Raw genomic sequence first — 23192 nt, 5'->3', positions numbered from 1 at the left:
ACACTTGCATTTAGCCAAATGAAACTTACATTCAATGTCTTTGATCCTTAATTTATCTTGCAAGATTTTTTCTTTCTCTTCTGTGTGCATGTATAACTCTACATGCTGTGTAAGACGCTGGCAAGAGACAGTGATGCAGCCTTTTTAATAATTAAACATTTTCCTATAAAAAATAAACATTGCTGAGAATGTTGCAGGTTTCCATGGGATCCAACTAGAACAGAGAAGAGAACCTGAAGAAGTGGGGTTTTTTCCTTCCATGAAGATAAAGGCTCTTTAGTTCTATTTTATTCTTGTTGTTACCTTATGATTTTTAGCATAATATTGCTTCTCCTGAACCTTCCTGACCACAATCAAAGTAGACACTAGTCTCTCTGCACCACTGACTGCCATTGGTAGCAACAGCTGTGGTGAGCTTCACTCTAGAGCTGATCATTCAGAAGAAATCCTGAGGGTCCAGCCCACCCTAGGATGTAGCTATAGTGTAACCATGCCACAGATTTTACAGTTAAAATATATTAGAAGTACTGAAGACAGCTTTCTAGTCACTCAGCGTCTGAGACTGCAGAATGTCTCTGTATTGCAGAAGAAAAGAAGGTCATTAGAGTTCTTTGCTCAGAAATTATGTCACTCTGCTCGGTGGTCGCATCGGGATGGTTTTTTTGTAGGAGTGACCTCCACAGACTTCTGAACTGTCACTTCCATCCCTTATGATTATCTCTTGTGTGGCTTTGAATATTAATGGCACAAAGCCGTCCTTGTCTGCAGTGAGCACAATCCAAGAAGAGCCTACAAAATTAAGCAAAAATAAAAAGAACATGAGTGCAGTGCTCTGCTTACGTAAATGTAGAAGCACGTTTTTAAAAGTCATCCAGCACACAAGCAGAGCAGGGTTTCTTTTTGTGCACTAAAGCCTTATTACACTAATGACATTAAGGTCTGACAATCCAAGCTCAATACACCTTTGTATAAATGCAGTGAAGGGCTAAATGAAAGGGCTTGCAAGGTTTGAGGCATTTTGTCCCTTATTTAAATTAACTTCCAAAACGAGATGCATCTTTGCCAGTTCTGATAATCTGTAAGTATCTCCCTCTTCTGAAAACTCAGCCAGCCTTCCCATGCTGACTGTTGTTCTACTGACTTCTGCTTAGCCTTTTCACTCATCTGCTCTACCCAAATCATAAAGAGATCATAAAAACTGCAAAAGTTGGCAAAGAGAGTGACTGTGCTTTATTTGGCCTAGAAGGGAGTAGGTTTTTCCATCTCCTTTACTGTCAAACCAAGATTGTTCAGTATGTTTTCAAATTCATACAGCAAATGGAAGTTAAACCTTGAATATGATTTACCAAAGCTGATACAATAAAAGTTCTTGTCCTTTAATTATTTATTGAATCTTCTCATAAAGAGAATGAACAAAACCCGAATGACATTTTTTTTTACCTCTGAAAAGAGACAAGATTAAAAAACCAAAGACCTCAATACAATTCAGGTTCACGTTCTGTATTGCACAGAAGCAGAAAGTAAACTTTCCCAGCTTTGTTTTTTACTGTCCTTTGCTAGTCATCTTGAAAATGAAGCTATATGTACTACCTATTTATTTTTTCCAGTGATTCACCTGTTTTCTTTTGGACTAGATAATGCAATTCTTATAGAAAATAGTGAATTCTTCATTCATAATTATTTTTCAGTTCGACATTTTATGAAAAAGAAAAAAATTCCTTGGTAACTGAAAAGCATTGTGGGAGCCCTTGTATGGACACACTTTCCTTAGAGCATTGAGCCTGTCATTACTGAGCAGGGGCAGTAGCTGGGATAGGAAGGAAAGAAAGCCCTGATATGGTTTGTGTTGGGATTTTAGATTTTGGGAAAGAAAACTGTGTCTAAAGTGGAATATGAAAAAAGGAAGTGTGGAAAATCCAGAAGAACCATGCTTAATTTTTGTCAGTCATAGCAAAGCATGTGCCTGGACAAGGCAGATCTCCCCTCCTTCAACTCTTAACAAAGCACTTTTCCAGGCTGAGACACTATTGCATGTTGTCATGTCACCTGTTACATCATAAGAAGATTGTCATTCCAAACCATGAATCTCTAATCTTCTGCTCTTAATGCTTTATTTCTATTTCTGGACAGACTTCAGATTCTGTGAGCAGTGGGCCTGAAAGTGGAAGTCCTGCTGCCCAAATGAATGTTCCATTGTTGGTCAAATCAATGAATACTCTTATGTCAAACTCTTGGCACTTCTTATTTTCATCATTGAAAATGTTCATTGTAAATGTTGGAAATTCTCTGTGTCACTGATCACACTTGCTCTGAAACATATCCCACAAAATATTTCAATGGTGGAAAAATCTTGTGCAGAGTTTAGCACCCTTTTGCTATGAACAATTATTAAGATGATGATGTGCCAAAAGGAGATTTCTATGTGCTGGTACCAGGGCACTCCATGACAGACTATATTTAGCACAGGTAATGGTATTACAGTCCTGGACTTGGTGCAAACATTGAGCCTGAGCTCATTGCTCGTATAACTCTGATGGTCTTGCTGTGGGCATGAACTTGGCCTGCAGTTATGAATCATCCCCCCACCCCATCTATTAAATTTTAAGTGTTTATTCATAGTAAAAAAGGCCAGGCTGTCATTATAAGACAAGCATGCTCTTCACATACCCTTTAATTATATAGTACTAAAGGATGGGAGTGATATTTTTAAACTTCACATTTAATATTCAAGTCAAAGGAAACTTTTAGGAATATAAACGTGTGGCACCCAGAACTGAATAAGGAGCTGAATAACTGCTTCTGCTCCAAACCTGATAATTCTTCAGCTTTTCTTTTTGCTGCAAGCAAACAGACTCAATTTCAGAAAATCCAGGCAGAAAGAGGAATACATTAGGATGATTCTGAGAGATTATCTTTTTGACATCTCTGAACTCTAATGCATGAAATTGAGGAGTTGGGCTCTTAATGAAATATTCAACTGTTCTATAGAGCTGAAAATAGGTTTTCTCAGTCCTGTTGTTTATTATGGGCATTTCTCTCTAAAATCAAGAGCTGGAAATACAGGCCAGAACTGGTCTCTTTGTCCTGAAGTGCTGCATTGTGTTACTGTAGAAGGCTGGGAAATAACTCAGTCCTCAACAGCAAGGTAGAGTTTTTTCACATGTGCTTCCACTGCACAGTCTTGGGGGATTGCTTGACAAAAATATGAAACCTGCATATCCTTATCTTGTGGAACAACCTCATAAAGAGGATCATAATAGACAGTGATGAGAAAAGCCACCAAGAAGCATTATAGAGAAATGGCTAAAAATGTCAGTGTGTGTGTTGCTGAGAAGGTGACACACAGGAACCAACAGGGACAAGGCAATTCAGAGACCAGTCTGGGGCCAGGGTTTCCCTCACAGCTTTTGTCCTTACAAGTTAATTGGTGGTGAGTGGCAAAGATAGGAGATTGGCAAATAAGAACATTCAGCTTCATTGTTTATCTCACATTGAAATACTCCCAAATGCTAGTTGATACATAAGTATGTGTATCATATTCTGAGAATGAACTTTTCACAAGCCTGTTCTCTGGTGGCAGGTCTGGGACACGCTTGTAAAGATGGGTGAAGCAAAATGCCAAAAGGTCTCAAGGAAGCATTTCTACTTCCAACTTACATACTGTACTGAATATTTTCTCAGCCTTCCTCTGCAAAGACATCTAACATATTACTCTGCTAATAGGTCGATCTGCAGCTACTCAGCATTTAAATGATTTCAAGAGACATTCTGCTGTATTTCAGACAGGGGAAAACACACACTTGTCAAAAAAATCATCTGTCTCACTTTGCTACAGTCTGGGGTAATTATTCTACCACAAATGCCTCTTTTATGCTAAAAATCACAGGTGAAACCAGATACCAGAAATAAAAAGAACATACCATGTTTCATTTCAATGACAGGCAGATCAAACAGCTGCTGGACTAAACTCAAATGGATCTTGCCATCGCAGAGGAGAACATCTTTTGTTTCTTCAATAACTGATCCATTTGAAAAGCTTTTCTTCAAATGCATGTGTGTAAAAGAAAAGAACTTATTAATGGCTTAGACATTGAGCCTGAGTTCTTTGAAACATTCCTCTGCTTTTACTCCTTTCACTTCTTCAGTCATTTTGCTTTTCCTTTGTCTGTCTTTCCTACAGTTGAAACATGACATCACTGTGCAGTGCCATTCTAAACGCAATCTCAGTCCCATGTGAGGAGGATGCAAGTGCCTCTTTGCTTTCTGTTTTGTTTGCTGCAGCTCAAAGCTCCATCAGCCCTGTGTGTGTAATGTACTGGGTCATGTGTCTGTTGGGCCTCTCTGCCTGAAGAGTCAGCTCAGTGGAAGGGAATGTATCCTGCCTGGAATAATGTTGTCCAAGATGCTGCCAGGGGAAAATGAGTGCTGTGCTCAGTTTCAGCTGTATGTGTGGGCGGTTTGATAGCCATTGGTCAGCTATTCCACCCCAGCAGAGTAACCTCAGGGTTATTTTGGCAGAGGGAAAATTGCACAGAGACTGGACACAGTGACAGTCTCTCTGAGAAGCTGTCATAGCAAGGTAGCTTGGGAATCCTGTGACTTTCTTTGAGGGTGAGGAAATATATAGATTTACAGCCCTGGAATTTGCTCTGACATTCACTGAAAGAACACACTTGAATACAAAGGTGGCTCATTTGTACTTCATGAAATTTAGGTGGCCCTGAGAATTGACACCTTTGTGTTCCATCATTCTGGTGCATGGGCCAAAAGATAGTTGAACTACTATGGTTATGCAGTGAATATATATTTCCATTTACATTTTCCTATCTATTTCTCACTTGAAAGTATTTTTGATGAAATTATATATGAATGGGATGTTTTCTTCTAAATAATTTTGTTATACTTTGTCCTGTGAATTTAATTTTGTTCTTTCCTTGTTCTCCACCTGTGTAGTTCCATGTGTTATGTTTTGCTTTGTTTTTGTTCTTTTTTCTTTGGCATCTTGATGTTTGCAATACCCCCAGATTTTACATATTTGTTATGTGAATAAACAGTCTATTTGCCTCATTTCCTAGAGCTTTCTGTTTTATACATTCAGAAGGGATCCAAAGTAATGCTGCAGAATGAGTTGAAAGGATGCCATCTATCCTGACTCTTGTTCTAGTCCTACCCTGTCTGTGTCTACTTCATACGCTTGAACCTTTGTTGCTAATGTGAAACTTACAGCTGAATGAATTCACAACTGCATCTTCTCTTTCTGTGCACAGAAATCTAACCTTTGACTAAATAAATGTCTCTTTTAATGCTTGTCTTCACGTCTAATTGTTCTGTCTTTTGACAGTTGCTCTCTCAGTGAGCATGTGCTTTTTTCCTGTGTACAACCATCCTGAATCAATCACTTTCACTTTTCTGTACATAGTGTCTATACTGTCATGCAGCCACTTTGGATTCTGTAAATCAGAATGTCTACTGGCAGCTGCAAAAGTCTTTTCCCCCACTCTGTTATAAATTGCTCATGCAGATAGTCTATGGCTCATTGTTATTTATTTATGTATGAATTATGATTGATTTTATAAATAAAAATCATAAAAATGTCTTTCCATTAAAAGCATGAATTTTCCAACTTTCAAAAGTCTTCTCATTTCTTTCCCTATTCAAAACATTCAGAAATTTCTTGCTGCATAATTAATAAAGGAAATACCTAAGAAATGCATCAAAGAAGTTATAATTTTTTTCAGTCATAAACCTATAGAAACTTTTCATTATAACTACATGAGACAATTTTCTTTGTCATTTTTAGGTCTCTTCAAATTATGTAGTTTCATATTCTACTGAACCCAAATCCACCTAAAACTCAATGGGCTGAATGTTCAGCAATGAGCAAGTGCTTTGCATGGACATTTCAAAGATGCTCTTTGCCTCTGCAGGTATTTGTGGAAAGCTGCATATTGTGGATTAGCACATCTAACAACTCCTTCATTCTCCTGATTTCAGGCTGAAATAACAGAGTTTATTCAAACTGATACTTCAGTTAATGAATTCTAGAAAAAAGTGGACTGTGAAACAGGTACATTGCCTCACCCTGAGTGGTTAATTGTTTTCATGTAGATATGCTTCAACTCAAGAATAATCAAAAAACAATCCAGCTCTGCTGCTATTGACTTGAAATCAATTGAATGGAAATGTATACTAAGGATGGCTTTGCTCTGCTTTGTTTCCTACTTAGCCTTGCATGTTATTGTTGGAACAGCCATTGGAAGTGGAGCACATTTTTGTATGTACAAAACTGCATGACATCTGATTTTTATCCTAAACAGTATTTCAGGTCCTGACCTCAAAGATTGTTTCAGAGTTGTTTATCTTTCATCACTTGTGAGCATTGATATGAGCTATTCTCTCTGTCTTTGTCATATACTTCTGTTTATAATGATAAACATATTCATCTTTACATTTGTTTTTATCTGTAGACAAATTCTGTCATGTAGAGAATCTTCTATTTTAGTCTTCTAATTTTTCAGCCTTTTGCCTTTCATGCTTAGTTTAAGTGATGTGTGCCTGCTCTTTGAGGAATGTGTTCACACGTCATCACAGATTACCTGATTTAAACCCATGTGCTCTGGTCAGGCAGGTAACTCTTAGTATTCCCTTTTTATAGAGGATCATACCATTACACTGGAAGCTTAAGAGATTTACTCAAGGTCATAGAAGCAACTTGTGACAGAAGTACAACTAAAATCTCACCTTATTACTTCCCATTTTCATGCCTTAGCCCAAAGACAATTTCCTAGTAAATTATAAATTTAATCCACCTCTTCCCAAAAGCCATGCTTGGTTTTGTTGTTATTTATCTTCAATAGAAGCCAGAGGACTTGAAATTCCCAGACTGAAATCCCTTATGTTAGTTGCTTTATCCTAAACCAAAGTTTATTGGTAGACTAAGAACATATTAATCACAGAAGAAACAAGTATATTTTCGCTTGTGTGAGTGGATATTTTCAAATTAAGTTTCTTTAGCCAACTTCCTGTAGTATGTCAGTCCAACTATCCCTCAACAAAATACAATTCAATAATTGTTTTCCTTCCCCTATGTCAGCCTGCCCCAGGTCAGATTTTATAGCCTATAAAGGGTGTTCTGGGCAGCAGCCAGCCCATCACAGCAGTGCCAAACTGTCTCTCAAAACTCACTTTTTGGAATGCAAGTATGTAAGAGGAGAAAATCATTTACTAAGGCAAAGAGGATCCCTGCATTAGATGTTATATACTGAATGTCTGCATGATAAACAAACATGTTTTCTATCCCTTTTTTGCACCCCCCTGAGCCATCAGCTGGAGCTGCTTCTGCCTCTTGACCTTTTCACCATTCGTCGTGTATTTCCTAACTCTGCCTACGCTTGCCTGGGTGCTGAGATCATCTTAATGAACTTAAATTCAACAACTGATGAAACAGTGAGCTAAATAAGAATGTGCTACCAATCACAATTGGTTTTACTGACACTTGGTTGACAATCAGTGCAAGTCTGAATGTGTCTTTCTTGCCCATGAATTTCTAGGAATGTAAGTTGTTTTTCAGATGAGGCCTCCCAGCTGTGTGCCCAGTGCTGCATTGCCTGCTGAGTGATGTGCCTCACTGAGGTACCCACACAATGCCTTTGTGCTTTTTATGAAAGTCATCTCAAAGCCACTTAACATGTACAAGCTTTTGTCATCCTTGGTTGTTTCCAGCTAATGAATATCCAGTTTAAAGCAGATATTTCATCTGTTAATCCTAGAATATATCACTATGCATTTCATATTATTTAGTTCAATTCAATCCTTTTTACTCTAGGTGATAAGGTGATCACTTTTCAGGTGTGATATCCAGATCGTCTATTGAAAATACTACTGACTTAATGGCATATGCAGATTTTATTAGCACAACTCAGCAGATTGTTAATGAAACTTTTAGATGAGCCTGAAGATGAACCATGAGAAAATCCACTAATAATTTTTTTCCATTTTCTTCTATATTACTATAATTATTTGCTCTCTTCCTTCCAGCAAATTCCTTAACCATCCTATTTTTCTTCTATTAATCCCTATTCTCTGCTGTTGAACAAATAATTTCCCCTGTGGCACAATTTCAAGAACTGTACTCAATTACAGGTATTTTGAATATGCTTCATCTCCTTTGTGTTAATAATATGTTCTTTTATAAAGGAAAAGTACCAGGTTAGTCTGTCATATCTCTGCATGGTACAATGAATACTGCTGTAGTTACCTAGAACTGTTTTCATTCTCTTAAAGCCTTGATTTCAGCTCCATGTGTTGTGCTCAGTGCTATTCCAGATTTGATACCTTAATACCCATTAGTAAGCTTTATTTTACCTTGCCCCCACATTGTGCAGGATGAGAAAAAACTAGTAAATTAGCTAAATGTGGGGGGTTCTGGCCCAGAAGACAACAGAAAGATACTTAAATAGAGCACTGAAGAGGAACGAGAATGATGATGTTTCACATTCAAAGTACCATGTCTCATTGAGCCTTGAGCAGCATTGCCACAGGTAGTGCTGTTCATCAGGTTTGGCATCCTGCAAGGCTGTCGCTCTGATTCCTGCTTGATTTTTGGTACATCCTGGCTTTGTTGTGTTGGAGATCTTAATACATATGTGCTTGCCCTTATGTGGGACATTTCCAATTGCAACCTTAATTAACCTGGCAGAGAAGCATAAGCCTGTAAAATGTTTACGCTGGAAGAGATCTGAGGTGCTCAGAGGTGCTTAAAGCCCAGTGCAGTTTGCGTTTATAGCTCATCAGCATTCCAGGTGATACGATGCTGGGATTTCTCTACCCTGTAAATAGTTCTGCAACTACTGTTTCAGGTGTGTTGTTATCTAAGATACACCCTTTGTACTTTTGCTTCCATGATCCTTATGTTTTGAGTGTTTTGTTGGTTGTTTTGTTTTAACTTAGATCTTTGCTTTTTTTGAACAATATGAAAACTTGGCTTCATTTTTGACATCGCATGTTCCTTTTCTTTTGTGTCTGTGTATCCAACAAACAAATCATCTGCTCTAATAAAAGGTATTGTGTCTCCTCTGCCTGTCTGCTATTGATCAGCTTCAGAACACTGTTGACAGAATTTGTTCATAACAAATTCCTCAGCCTTTGCTCAAAATGTTATCCATGCATTAATCACACCTTCTCTTGACTACTGCAGGTCTTTCTTTTACAGTCATCCTAAATCTCTTCCTTCTAAATTTCAGGATAGCTGACTAGTTTCTTACTCTAGGGAGCAGTCATATCACCTTCCTCTTCCATCATTTTCATTACTTACTTTCTACTGTTCAACCCAAGTCAAAATTGCCCTTTGGATTCCAGAAAGGTTCATGGTCTTATTACAACTTATCCCTGCAACTTGGTCTTTGCTCATTTTACTGTGCCCCCCTTACAGCTCCCTTCTTTACATCACCTATTTCTATCAGAAGAACTTTACTGCCACAGGTTTGGATCCTATCTATTCATCTCCCAGTTCTGTGTAAAAAAAATTGTTTGTTTTATAGCTGACTTTGGCAACAAAGTTTCCCATAGTAAATTGTATGAAGATCCCATAAAAGCACAATTTGACTTGTATGCAATTATTGGTGAGCCCTAAGAAAAGAAAGTAATTGTGATGAATTGCTGGAAAATATTTATTTCCTGTTTAATTATGCCAGATATGCTCTCAGTGATATACACTTTTGTCATAATACTGCTTGTGAGCAAAATGTAGAGCTTTAAGATATTCTTCAGATTAAGATGAATCTTATTCCTTCTGCAGAGGTTTGCCCAAATTCCTTTCATTTCAAATCCAGATTATTTCCACTGTAATTAGCTTTTGAATGAGACAGTTTAAATATTCTGCAGCTGTTTCTTTTCTGAAGAAACAGGATGACAAAGGTCTCTTTTTGCAAAATGAAACAGAAACAAATCTGTGACATCCTCTTTTTTTTTTAAATTTTTAAATAATATCCTCTTATTGCATTTGTCTGTCTGCCCTCCCACAGTACCCTGAATCACAAGTCTGTATGTGATGAAAGAGCAATAATATTTGCTTTTCAGGGCTGAATGATCAAGTTACCTCCAGTGGCTGAATGCTATTACACAAGTGATAGTGCAGTGACATTTCCAAAGTGTGAGTGATCGTGGTTTTCTTCTAAGGCAATGGGCTACAAAGAATATAAATTCTGGTAGCACTGCATAGATGTGAATTCAGAGGAGTTATAGGCAGGTTTGCACTAACAGGATAAACAAAGGTTTTAGAGACTGTTTAGTGAGCAGACATTATGAATTATTAAGTAAAAATGTTTTGGTTTATAGCGTTCTAAGCAGAACAGAAAAACATGCATAAATATGTCAATAATGCTTCTGCACCACAGTGTTTGTAATTGCTCATTAATTATTGCTACATTTTTATCTATTGTGTTTTAAACTTTCCTTTTATGTTTTAGATGCATAAATATGGTTATGCAGTACTGATCATTAGATTTTATAGAACAATAGGTTTCTCAATGATGACTGAGCCGCTGCTGTGCTGGGGATTATACAGACACTTAAGAAGACATGCACTTGGTACAAAGAGCTGAAAGATAATGGCCATATTATTGACTGGACTGCAGTGTTCCTGAAGCTTAGAATGTTTTCCACTGGCTGATATTTATATTATAAGGCAATAAAGCTATTTCCTGACTTCTTGCACTGTGAACACAGAGTCTGGCTGGAACCCACAGCCCAGCTGGTCGCTGAGCTCACGGCGCGCTAATCAACTCCTGAAGGAGGAACATGGTTCAGATGTCTGAACCTAAACTAATCAAAACAACTATTTTCTCTGAAAATTATTAGCTGCCTATGAAGCAAATATTTCCCTGTCTGTCTGGAGACCTTTCTGCCAAGTCTATTTTTCATTATTTTTTGGCATCATGCTGTGATCCTGTTAGATTTCAGAAGAGGGGCTGAGCTATGCAAGGCATTAATCGAGACTTGCCCAGGAAAGCTGTGTGTGGAAAGGCATTTCAGTGGCACATTTTCTGAGTCATTATAATGTGGTGCTAGCAGTGCTTGCTGCTGGCTCAATGGGAAACTAACCTGCTCAGATAAATAAGCCTTCCTTTCTAAGTGTAACAGTATTTTAGAAGCACTGAATTTTTTTTGTCTTTGCTTCCAAAGGTAAAGAAAACCCAGGTTAATTAATTCTTACTGCTTGTGCAAGCAAACATGCACAGCAACTTCGGATCTTAGATTAATGTTATGTGTCACAAATAAAACTTCTCTTTGGAAAGGTTAATCCAATTGAATCCTAGAGATAGGGCTGCTTGCTAAATAAATAAGTTGATTTATGTTAAGAAATCAGAATTAATTTGAACATGCTGGAGAACAGAAGGCCTTGCTTCTTGGCCAATAAAATCCTAAATTATTTAAAGTAGATATGTTGCTTTTTCACCAGAATTTGTATAATGTATTCAACTTAAATTATTGACTAATACAGATCGAAGGCTTTGCTTTTATCTAGAGGAGCCAACATACAAGAATCTGCTTAAATGCCAAGCAAACAATTGCTGAAAAGTAATGAACATGATTGAATTGAGTCATCATCCCCTTAATGAGTGTTGAAGGAGGGGTACTTAGAAGTCTGTATGGATTCCTTTAAAGTAAAAGGAAGTCAGATTTGGTTTAGAAGTACATGCTTCAGCATCATCACAATGTAATGTATTGTCTTGACACAATGCTGCTTATGTTGCAGTAGATAAGAATGCATTTATAATTGGCAACTACATCCCAAAAGGGACCTCAATTTTAGCAGCAACACCACTATCATCAGCATGTTCAAAAATCTGAACAGTATAATGTTGATGTTACTGCACTAAGAAGAATAGCCAGAAATAATTACCCAACTTACATTCCTTAGTTGAAATTCTTATTGAAGCCAGTAGGAAATTTGCCAAAACAAGGGTAGATAGGAGCATGATGGTTTGACATTTTTCTATTTCTTTAACAGAATTATAATTACATATTGACAGATTGGGGGGTTTGTTGTTGCTGTTGAGGGTGTTTTTTCCAGAAAATTTTAAGTGGCAATATGTTTTACAAATTGAGTACATCCAGCTCTATGAAGATTAGTGGTGAGAAATCAAAGTAGTAATAAGCCAAATTCATGTCATGCCTCTTTGAGTTTTCCATAAATTGAGATTCAATACTTTGTTTCAGTATTTCTGTGAGTCTGGCTATCTTCAGACTTTGGGTATTTGAGTTCAGGTTTGAATTAATTATGTTTCTGGTGGGCCACTACCACCCTACTTGTTGGCTCAGTTCTGCACTAAGCTAACATATAAACCTTTTGTGCATTAGCAACTCTGGCTCTGTTCTCTCCCTCTGACAGATGCACACAAAATCAGCCAGTGTTCAACACAGTTGTGCATAATCAAAGAACAAACAGACAAATCTCCCACATGAAATATCCTCTAAGGTACCCACATCCTCCTGAGTTATTGTTCCAATGACAAATTATAATTCCACTTTAGATTAAGCTTGATGCCAAACCTAAGTTACATTTCTCACAGATTGATAAGAATTAAACTGCATCCTCTTGAACTAAAGCTGCTAAACAAATACAAGATTGTTGAAAAATTTAGTGTCCTATCACAATATTTTTAAGCTGATAAAATGTTACCTGGTGAGTGATATGAACGATGGGTGGCTCCTGTGAGCATGGATAGGCTAAAGAGATCCTCCTCCCATTTCGGGTGAAGTCTGTTATTTCAGAAAGACTCAGTTGTAACTCATTGAAGCTGCCACAAAGTCTTTCTAAATTCCTAGATATGTGACTCACTCCTCTTTCACTTGGCAAATTGTTGTTTTTAGGACAATTTGGTGTTTCTTGGATCACATTGAACTGCACTTTTGGGGACGTTGGTCTGCTGGAAATCCTGGTAGGTGATCCAAAACCACGAAGAGACACTGAGCGATTTGTAGGTTCAGCATCCAAAGTTTCCAAGGCCATTGAGGAGTCACCTGGGAGCCTTTTTTCATCCAAGTCACTCACACTTGATGAAGAGCTCTGTTCATAACTAGGGCTCTTTACTTCTTCAATGAGTCTTCTCCTGCCACTCGGAGATTGAATAACTGTGCTTCTTGGTATTAACAGCTCCCTGCTTTGAGGCTGATCTTCTGTAGCAAGATTTTCAAAGAACTTTCTTTTTCCAGGGATATTAACAGAGGATTCAAAGTTATAAAACATATTCTGCTTAGTCTCAGGCAATGCTGAAGAATTTTCTTCCAGCATCAGTTCTTTGATCATAAGACGTATTACATACCTGTCTGAACTTGTAGATGGAATGAGATTAGGCTCAGGGAACTTCTGCTTACCAATCAGAATCAATAAAAGTTTATTTGTTAAAAAGCATAGGCCTTTTGGTCTTTCATTTTTTTCCAGCTGGATTTGTTGAATGTGAGGCATGCAGGACGAGGTTACTGAATACACCAGAACAATGTTAGAAGTATTAGAGGCTACTGCCACAATCTGAGCTTTAAGGTCAAAAGCCATTATATCAGGAACCAGAATACCTGGGATAGTGACTTTTCGGGTGGTGGTTACCTTCCTCTCAAAAGTCACCAAGATCAAGTGAGAAGAATCTTGACCATTTGTTGCTGCAGAGTCTTTGCGTTTCAGAGCAATGAGAGGACTGGGATCAGACCGACGGTGGTTTGCAAGGATATGGGTTAAATCCACAGGACCTGATGAAGAAGAAGCAACTGAATCAACACCTGATCTATCTGAGTCTATGGACTTTCTTCGCACGTCCATGGAGTATTCCTCATCCCCAAGCACCAGAGCAGAATGTGAGATTAAAGAACCAGCTTCTGTACCAGATGGCACATCAAATGCAATGCCCACATTGAAACCACAGATATTATCTAAAGGAAGCTCAGTAGCTACAGCAATTTGGAAATCCAGTGTGGCTTCTATAGCACAGATATAACCTCCCACATCAAAGACTGGGCAAAAGGAGCAGATATTTAGAGTTTTCTGAGCATTATCCCATATGTAGGAGTGCAGGGCACTGCCTATAGCAACTACTAAACGATTGCCATCCTTAGTCCAGCAAGCACAGTGGATGAGCCCACTGCTTTTGATCTCTGCCTTGACCCGTGTGTTGTCAGTACGAACAGCATGCAAGACTGAAGCATCTCGTTTGGTAAGCACAGCCAAGACCTCCTTCTTTGGGTGCCAGACGCAGCCCTGAGAGAGCAGTGGAAACGGCTCACCAACTTCACAGGTCTGAGAAATCAAGGGTTTCTTCCTCTCTGCAGTGCTGTACCCCAGCTGCCAAACGCTTACGTGCTTTTTGTGCTGAACAGCGAGCAGAGCTGGGGTGTCTGTAGAGCAACATGGGCCCCAGTAAAGCCCATGAACATGTTCAAACTGACCAACAACACTGGAATCTCCAAACTTCAGCTCCCCATTTTGATAGTATAAAGCAGTCAATATCACTTGCTTCCCATCTGTCCAAGCAATTCCATGCACAGGGTGGATGGCCTGATATAAAGCATTGAGGCCAGTTCTCAGCAGCTTTGCCTTTCCCAGCTCCATCTTTTTAAGATTTCTGTCTAATGGTGGTTGTTCCAAAGTACAGAATCCACAGAATTCTCTTGTAGATCACGATGAGGAAAATTTTTTCTCATGTCTCCTTCCCTTCCTTTTCCAGAATGAAGCAATTGTTTTCTGCTAATAATCCAAGAGCCTATATTGTGGACTCCTCCCCTGTAGGCCTGCAGCTGCTCTTCTAAGAATAAATCCACGGCAAAGCTGCTTTGGCTATGTCTTTTCCTGGGAGGAGTTTCATCTTCATGTGATGGCTAACAAGGTTTAACCAATTACTGTGCATTTTCGTAGAAGACTATTTTTAACTCTTCACTGCTGGGAATACATTTAAAAATAACACTCTAATACAATACCTTGACCTTCAGTGAATGACGGTCTTTGATGAAGAGAGAGATCATACACTGTTAAGCTTAAGTATTAAGCTGTAGCCTGAAATAATGACCTGATACTTCTTTCAGCCAGCCTTTGAAGGATAAAAGAAGATTTAAACATAACTGAGAACTGTACAAGGCAGATTGCAATCTCTGATGGGCAGCACCTTTCAGAGAGACAAGATCTTAAGTGTCTGCGAAAGGAAAGTAGAAAAGAGAAATCATGCTCTGTTCTGTTAGTAGTTACAAGACAATGAAGGAAGGTGAGATTTTTTTTAAAAAAGAAAAAAAGCAAAGTAGTCTAGAAGAAAAGGCAGGTGATTAGCGATTGGAATTCATTTTACTGGGACAGATTTCCTAGCTACAAATATATATTGATCTCTTATTTGGTTTTCCCAGTCACCTGTATCTAAGGGCTGTTTCCTCATCATACAGACAAAATGCAAAGGGGAAGTAAAAATTTTCCTGTTTCTCTTTACTCTTCAGTGTCTACAATATGTAACATAACGTTGTGCAAGATCCTTGAGTTGACAAAGACCCAGAAGACCCAAGTGATAAACTGTCACACAGCAGAGCCCTGTGGGGATACACCAGTTTGTGTCAACTGTGTTTCTTCAGGCCCAGAGCTGGTTCAGACGGACTGCCTTGGGTGTCTCCATGCTTCCCTTCTCAGTGCATCCTTCTCTGGGATTGTCTTGGACAGACTCTTGCATATCACTGAACATAAATGCTCAGGGTGGGATTAATTACTTCAGTATAAGCAACCATTGCTATTTTCAGTGCCCTGGGATATCTGAGACAGTCACACTGGGCTGGCAGATATGGCAGAGGACTTAGAGAAGGGTAGTGCCATTCTGGAGTGGCAGCTGGCAACAGAGAGATGATCCCTAGATAGTCCCTAGACTGTCTAAGATGGCTTTAGAAGCTTATGTGCAGGTAACTGCATCCCATCCTCAGCATCTTTTTATAATTTGTGTTTTGCCCATGTGTCTCCTTTCAGCTTTCGTGTAACTTGTGTCTCTTGCATTTACATTAAAAAAAAAGTGAATAAATTAGACTTGGGGAGTGGTTTACAAATTATCAATGTAAAAACTATAGTTAAAGATGTGAGACTTTACTATACACAATTTGCATCTTTGGCTGATTTATACATTATATATTTTTATAGTACCACCCAGGGAAAACAAACTCCTCATTGAAGGCAGTTGGACCTTGATTGTAAGAACTTTTTAATATCCTTTTTCCAGGTGTATTTAATGAGGATAGTGCCACTTAAGAATTCCCAAATTTATGTAATCATATCACATGCTCATTCACAGCTACTTGCTTTTTGTGGATTATTTAATGAAGATTATATCCAAAGGAAAAATGTTTTCATATTCATCAAGGACAAACCAGTAAGGATGATTGGAATAGGTAAAAATTAAAAAGCTAAATATGCAGGTTAGAAGATCCCTTTTTATGGCAGACTCCTAAATTTTGGGTCTCTATCTGTTCCTCCAGTAAAACCACGTTTTTTAATGATTTCACCTTACATGTTGCTGGCACAGGTGCCACACTGCCATACCTATTTCACTGGGAGTTTCCTCCACGTGGTAGTAGAACTATTGTGTCATATATTAATGTCAATGTCCTATCCATAATAGTTATAATTAATAGATTACATTAAAGTACAATTCCACCAGCTCCACAAATTGGTAGAGTATAAGATACTTTTGCTTTGCTTTAAAATAATAGTGTTTCTCTGCTTTGCTGTCTTCTGGATGTATTTTGCTGAAACTGATAAAACTGTTCTTTAGCACAGCATCTCATCTATATTCTGCACCATTGTGCTTTAAATATCCTAACAAAACTATGTTGCAGCTGGATTCTAGCAACCTAAAATGTGGTTTGGATACAGAAACTTTGCCTCAGTGTGACTGAAATGCTCAGATATTTTACTGAGGATGATGTGTGTTCTGAAGCTATGCTGACCTCTTGAGAGCATGGAGTGACTACTCATGAGGAAGACTGGACTTTTATATACTGTTGTTTCTTTTTTTCATTTCATCATCTCTTAAAGCATCAGCTCGTCAGCAGAGTCTGTGACATTATTAGAGGGTGATGCAAGGCTGAATCTACAAGATTTGCCAGCAACAGAGCCATCCTCAGTTTTGAAATTCAGATCATCTCACTGAAATGTTGCTAACTATTTGCAGGAGAGCCACAGTGAGATTTTCATATCTCTCTGAAGGCATTAGGAAACAGGACTTCATCTGAGGTACTTACATTATTTATAGTTAATTCTCTAAGATTTTTAGATAGAAAAATAGCAACATCCACCAAGTTCCACTGGCATGGTAATGAGCTGGGAGGCAGTGAGCAGGAGTTTGCTGTGGCCTTTTAAAAAATCCCTAATGCTTAGTGTTCCTTGGAATCTGCAGGGTTTGGACAAACTGCAAGCTCTACCCTGTAGCAATTGGGCTGGAACCTCAGCAGTCATCGGGGGTAACATCTGAGGATCTCAAGGAAAATTTGCTCCCATGATTCGTTCTGTGGGTGGTTTTCGGTGGGAGGCAATAATGTGAGCAAAGAACTTCAGTGAGAACAGAATCGTCTGGTACCCCCATAAACACCACATGTGACAAAACTCATTTGAGATAAGACTATCTTTCAGGTTGTATCTTCAAAACACTGTAAGTAATGGAAGACTTGTAAAATATACAAAGGGTAAAAACCTGTAAGTTATGCCTTGTCTGTAGAATTTAAACAAGTTATATAGGGGATCAAAGCAATGAACTTTTGCTTGGCATAGTCTCATTTTTAAAACCAGGATAAAAATAGTAGGAAAAAACAAATTTCTGCTCATTTAGTTATTGTATTCTTCTGGGGAGAAGTATAAATTATAGAATCATAGAATCATAGAATCGATTGGATTGGAAAAGACCTCCAAGATCATCGAGTCCAACCCTTAATATTTCTGCATTACCCTGTGGTGCGCAGATCTCTTCAAAATAAAGGCTGGTAATTGAAAACTCTCCTGGGTGATACCACAGTTTTCCACCGAGACCCCAGAGAGCAAGATGAAGAGTAACCTGTTAGAAATCTGAGTCACTCCAGTGTGTGACCACAGTCTTTACACCGACAGTGAGCAAGATTCTGATCTTTTATCACCTCTGTGCCTCTGATTAACTTTGATACAACTCAGACCAGAATGTCACCCATGGTTCAAACAAGGTGGCCCCTCAGCTGGCTCTGCTCTGCAGTGTGATTCCAGCCAGCCAGTCCTTGGTGCTTTGGAGGAGATGGTGGTTAGAAGTCGTGTCTTAAGTCCAACACTGAACACGGAGCTGCACACAGCTGCCAGTTGGTAGCCATGAGTTCCCACAGCTCATAATGAGTGGTGGGAAATTAATCCAGCCTTCATCATTGCAGAGGGTGAGCTGCCCTTTCTTATAATACCAATTTTATATTGCTTTTTTCCCACATTGCTATACCCATTATTCAGGGAAACGGTGAATATCTTTTGAGTTCAATATGGATCAGAACTAATGAGTTCCAGGTTCTTAAATATATTTACCTGTCTATTTCTTGTCCAGTGGGAGACTGGTATCTAAATACCTCTGCGGATCTGAGTTCACAGACTTGCTGGAAAAGCTGTTTCAGACTTAATTTTCTCCTTTACTCATGGTAAAATAACTCTTCCAGGCTAAATCTTGCTTCAAGTTGATTAAATTGATGTTAATATTCCTGGTGACTTCAGAGGAAGACAGATCCAGCTCAATATGTAATAAAAATATAAGAGTAATAATTTTTCTAATACTAATGTAACTCAACTTTATGAAATGTCTAATGCTCTGTGGTGTTTTTACTTCAAAAGTATTTCTATTTAAAGCTACTCAGCATGATTTCACCAATTTAAGTTGATGTGTCATTTACTTCAACACTTTCAAGAAGCTTGAGTATTTATTTACGTAATAAATACATATTAAATGTCTTTATTTTTCCACATTGGCATTTCTTTTCCTTGAGATCTGATTTTAAAAAATAGTTATCTGTCACCAGCTAACTGGAACTGAATGTGAAAGTAATGCACAGTTAATAAAGACACAAAATCCGTAATCTGTCAGAGCAGATCCACTGATCATGATAAGTATAAATCAGTGCTCTTCTGACAGGGATGAGTCTGTGTGCTGTTACTACTCTCAGAACAGGATTTTTCCCACTAGCTACACATTTTTGTACATATGTCATGTAAAGTGGGAAAGATCTATATGGAATATTGTGGGTTTTGCATACATATATTTAAGAAACTGTTAAGAAGTTTGGTTAATTAAAAAGCATGTATGCAAATTATTATGTAATGGCCAGCCCCTCACCTTTTCTATGCAAGCTACATCCAAACTAAGTAGACTTCAGGAAGGACAGCCACCACTTCTTTCTAAGACTATTTTTTTTCATATTTGCAGAGCCTTGATCTGCCTGGGCCAAGGGCAACAGACTGGTCTGATCTGTCATCTGTAAATAGAGGCATCTGGTACAGGGACACATGATGGAGGAGCAAGACAACAGCTTTGCATCTTCTTGTAGATGTTCACAAAATCAGTAAGCTCACTTTCACACTCAGGGATATGCTGCTAGACAGCAACTCTCCAAATAACCAGAGTGTGTGACTGACTGTGATGTGGGACCTTGGATTCTCTGAAGTCCTCCTGAGTCTCAGGGAAGGCACCAGAGATCCTCCATCACATCATTCCAACCTGAGCTATCCATCCCTCTTGCAGAAATGTTGTCAGCAGTTCTGTTGATGTTTGTGGCTCTCAGAATTCCCTCTCCTCTGTAACAGAAAAGCAAATATGCAATTCTAACATATCAGTCCAACACTTTTGGGGAAATAGAGTCAGCAGAGCATTTGTTAATCACCCAATCTTCCCTTTTTTGGTTTAGAGTGAGACTCCTGTGGCTCATTGGAGGGGGAAGAAGGGAACCAAATCTTTCCAGAAGGCCACTTCATTCAGGCTCCCAGCAAAGGCCTAATATTTTTCGCGTTTTCACAGTGCTAAAGCAAAATGGGTGAGGAATTAGGAAGTAAAGCACATAAAGGGAGGTTATGCAAAGATGATCACAGAATGATACTCATTTCTCGTTTAATTGTATGTGTGAGATTCATCCCACAAATTAAGATTTCTGTAAATGTTAGTTTCTGTTGTGTAGAGGTATATACGTATGGCTCCCACTGGGCAACAGAGCTGAGCCTCAGCTCTCTAACGTAGGTCTAGACAAACACACTGTAGTTGTCTAAGTCAGACCCTGCTTACTGATTCACTTAAAAGTCAGTGGTGAGAAACAGATACTTTTAGGGCATGATTCATTCCATCCTGAAGTACCTAAAACAGATGAATAGCTCCTGCTTTATGAGCCTCGCTGAGGTACCCAGATAGGATACGGGTACGGACAGATGAACGCCAAGGAATGGCTGCGTAGTCAGTACGTGCATGTCTGTTATATGCAGCACATTTATCCTTGATCAGCCCACCAACAGCCCTTTGTAGAGCTGTGTGATTCCTGCCCACATCCTTCCCACTGCTGAGTGCCTCTCTGTTTCAAACCTCTAGTTTCTGACCTAATGCTCCCATATGCCAGCCTCTTGTGTATGCTTTATAAAACAATCAGGTTTTTGATAGAAACTCCGGCACTTACATTGTCAAAATTGTACTGGGCAGAAGAGCATGAAAAGTTCTTTAGGAAATATTCCTAACTTGGCAAAGAGAGGAAATGCATCTTTCCATCTGTAAGTCAACATTCATCTTCCAAACTATAAGAGTCTTTTTCTTTCATAGGCATTAAGTGTATTTATTTTTGAAGACATCTCTTATTAGTACCTTTTTTTAACATGATGGTGTAAATTTATACTTTTAAAATGATATTTTATGGTCTCCACCAGGCACATCAGATAAAAGATGAACTTCTTGCATGGCTAAATGCTCTTTGCCACGGTGTATGTGCTCAGTTAGATCACTCTCGATTGAAAGCCCGTTGAGACTGGAAGAAGAACAAAGGATAGTAATATTTTTAGCAGATATATGTTTATCCCAGCTTGATAAATTGCAAGGGTCATTAAACTCTGCCAGCTCTGGGAAAATAATTTATTATTGTAAAACAACTCAGGACAGCATAAGCTGGACATAACCCTGTATTCAAACAGGTTGGTTAACAGTGCAGACATAGTCAAACTCGTAGCAATGCTTGTTTTGGAAAGTGCACTAGAAAGCAAATTTTATAAATTATATAAAAATAGGTTGCTTCTGAACCATGCGGGTTCTATTTTCTATTCAAGAAGTTAAACCATGGTTGAGAATATTGACTGAGAAAGATTGTGGGGTCTCTGCGTCTTATTTTGCTTGATGTGTGGGATGTGCTTGATAATAACACTTACAATGGCCAGGATAGTTGAATAGTTTACTGTTGCTGTCACTGGTAGAGATGTTCTACTTGGGACAATTGCAGAAGTGTCTAAAGAAAGCTGATTCCCAGTTGTATTTGGAAACTCTTGTAATGAAACTCCTTTGACTTGGTCTTCCCTAGAAGTGTTCTTGCTAGTTAGACTTAGCAGGATCTCCCTACCTCCCTGATACAGACAAAAATACTGGTGAATGTTCTAACACAAACCTGCTAATTAAAATGAAATGGTGGAGACACTGGGATGCTGTTCAGCTGCTTGTTTAGGTAACTGTCCATGTAGGCTGAAACTGAGCTATAGTGGATGACATTTTTAATCCACAGCCTTTAAACTAGTTGAAGTGTTAGGTAGAATTGTATTGAAGGTCCTGTGGGGTCTCCATTTTTACTGAGAGGCTGCAGTGGTTCTGTTTCAGCTCTCTTTTTTAACTCAGGTAAGGCCTTAATTTAAAATAAAATAAAAATAAAATACTTCTTCCTCCTTCCCTAGTAGAGAGGCTTTTAAATTTTTTTCACTTGAAGGTCAGTGTAAGCCTAAATACCTGTTCTTCAGGATTCAGCCACCTTGACTCCATAGGTGCAAAACCTGCTTTCTCTAAGGGAGCATCAACCCTGATGGGGAGCTGAATACCTGAAACATTACTGTTTGTGTTTCTCCTAGAGATAACATAAAAAGCCTCAGATTTTCAGTGTCTGTTGCTGATCTGTTGACACTTACCTAGAATTAAAGCTGTCCCTGGAGTATCATGCAAAAACCCCTCAGTTTTTTACAATCTTTCTGTGCTGTCCTACTTGTAGTTGTACTGGTATGTCCTTCCTCTCTGCCTGCTGATCTTTTAGTTACAACTTCAGATCATTTTGGTCAGGAGGTTTCTAGAAACTCATTAAACAGTGCTATAATTGCACATGCAGAAAAAAGGAAAACAAATACAGCCTTAATTTTCCAAGTCCATTAGCCAGCTCCCTTGATTCATTTATCTGGAGGATTGAGAATGTCAGTTAATTTCATTTCCACAGTTACATTTCCCAAAATCATCGAAAGACTAATCAGGAGCTTGTAGCTAATATTTGCGGTTTGTTGGGTTTTCTCCTGTTGTTTGAACTGCTTCCAATATGTCTTGCCAGTGACATTTCTTCATGCAGCAGAATAAATACCAAAACTATAGAGAAAAGAATTTTACTGAAGAAAGCAGCAAATGTGTTGCCTTGTAAATACAAAGTTTCTCAGAGTCACTGACTTCCTTCTGTAATTTCCATGGCAAAGAAATGACAGAGCTGGAATAATTAGTTTAGTGTTTGTATATGTGATTCCAGTACTGTTCCATTCAGTTTGAAAGACAGATTTACTTACATTTTTTAATCCATTTTTTTGCTATGAAAGATTGGATGGAAGAGAAAATATAATACTCTTGGACTATCCATTTAAAATACAGTTATTATTGGAAATTTTATTTGTGATATAACACTGCTTGACTTTGTGTTTAAACTCTGGGTCCCAAGGTTTTTCATTTATTTGTGATAAAAGATGACCTCTCCACCTGAAGAGCTGGAATCTAAACAGACAGAGCAGAATGATCATTCTTGTTATATAAATGAAATACTGAGGCACAGAGCGATTCAGAGCATATCTTGAGTTCAGCAAGCTGCCTTCAAAACAGTAGGCAATGAAGCAATATCCCTGCAGCAATCTGCATGTGTGCTAATTAGTCTGGATGGATGCTGCAATTTCGTATTTATATTGCATCTGAGGTGCTAGCTAGCTTTGTATT

The 23192-nt window shown here is 38.4% G+C and overlaps 1 protein-coding gene across 1 annotated transcript; it reads right to left on the bottom strand.

Moving 5' to 3' along the window:
- Nucleotides 1-622: 622 nt before the first annotated feature.
- On the bottom strand, nucleotides 623-14602 carry WDCP (WD repeat and coiled coil containing). Its single transcript, XM_071547782.1, has 3 exons — nucleotides 12683-14602; nucleotides 3921-4041; nucleotides 623-789 (listed from the first exon to the last, which is right to left on the bottom strand). Exons 1-3 carry the CDS (start codon nucleotides 14600-14602, stop codon nucleotides 623-625), a joined length of 2208 nt encoding a protein of 735 aa, XP_071403883.1.
- Nucleotides 14603-23192: the final 8590 nt, after the last annotated feature.

The sequence above is a fragment of the Pithys albifrons genome, chromosome 2 (assembly GCF_047495875.1).
Source record: "Pithys albifrons albifrons isolate INPA30051 chromosome 2, PitAlb_v1, whole genome shotgun sequence".
Lineage (NCBI taxonomy): Eukaryota > Metazoa > Chordata > Aves > Passeriformes > Thamnophilidae > Pithys > Pithys albifrons.
The sequence above is the reverse complement of the archived record's forward strand: the minus strand, read 5'-3'. Positions and strand labels throughout refer to the sequence as shown.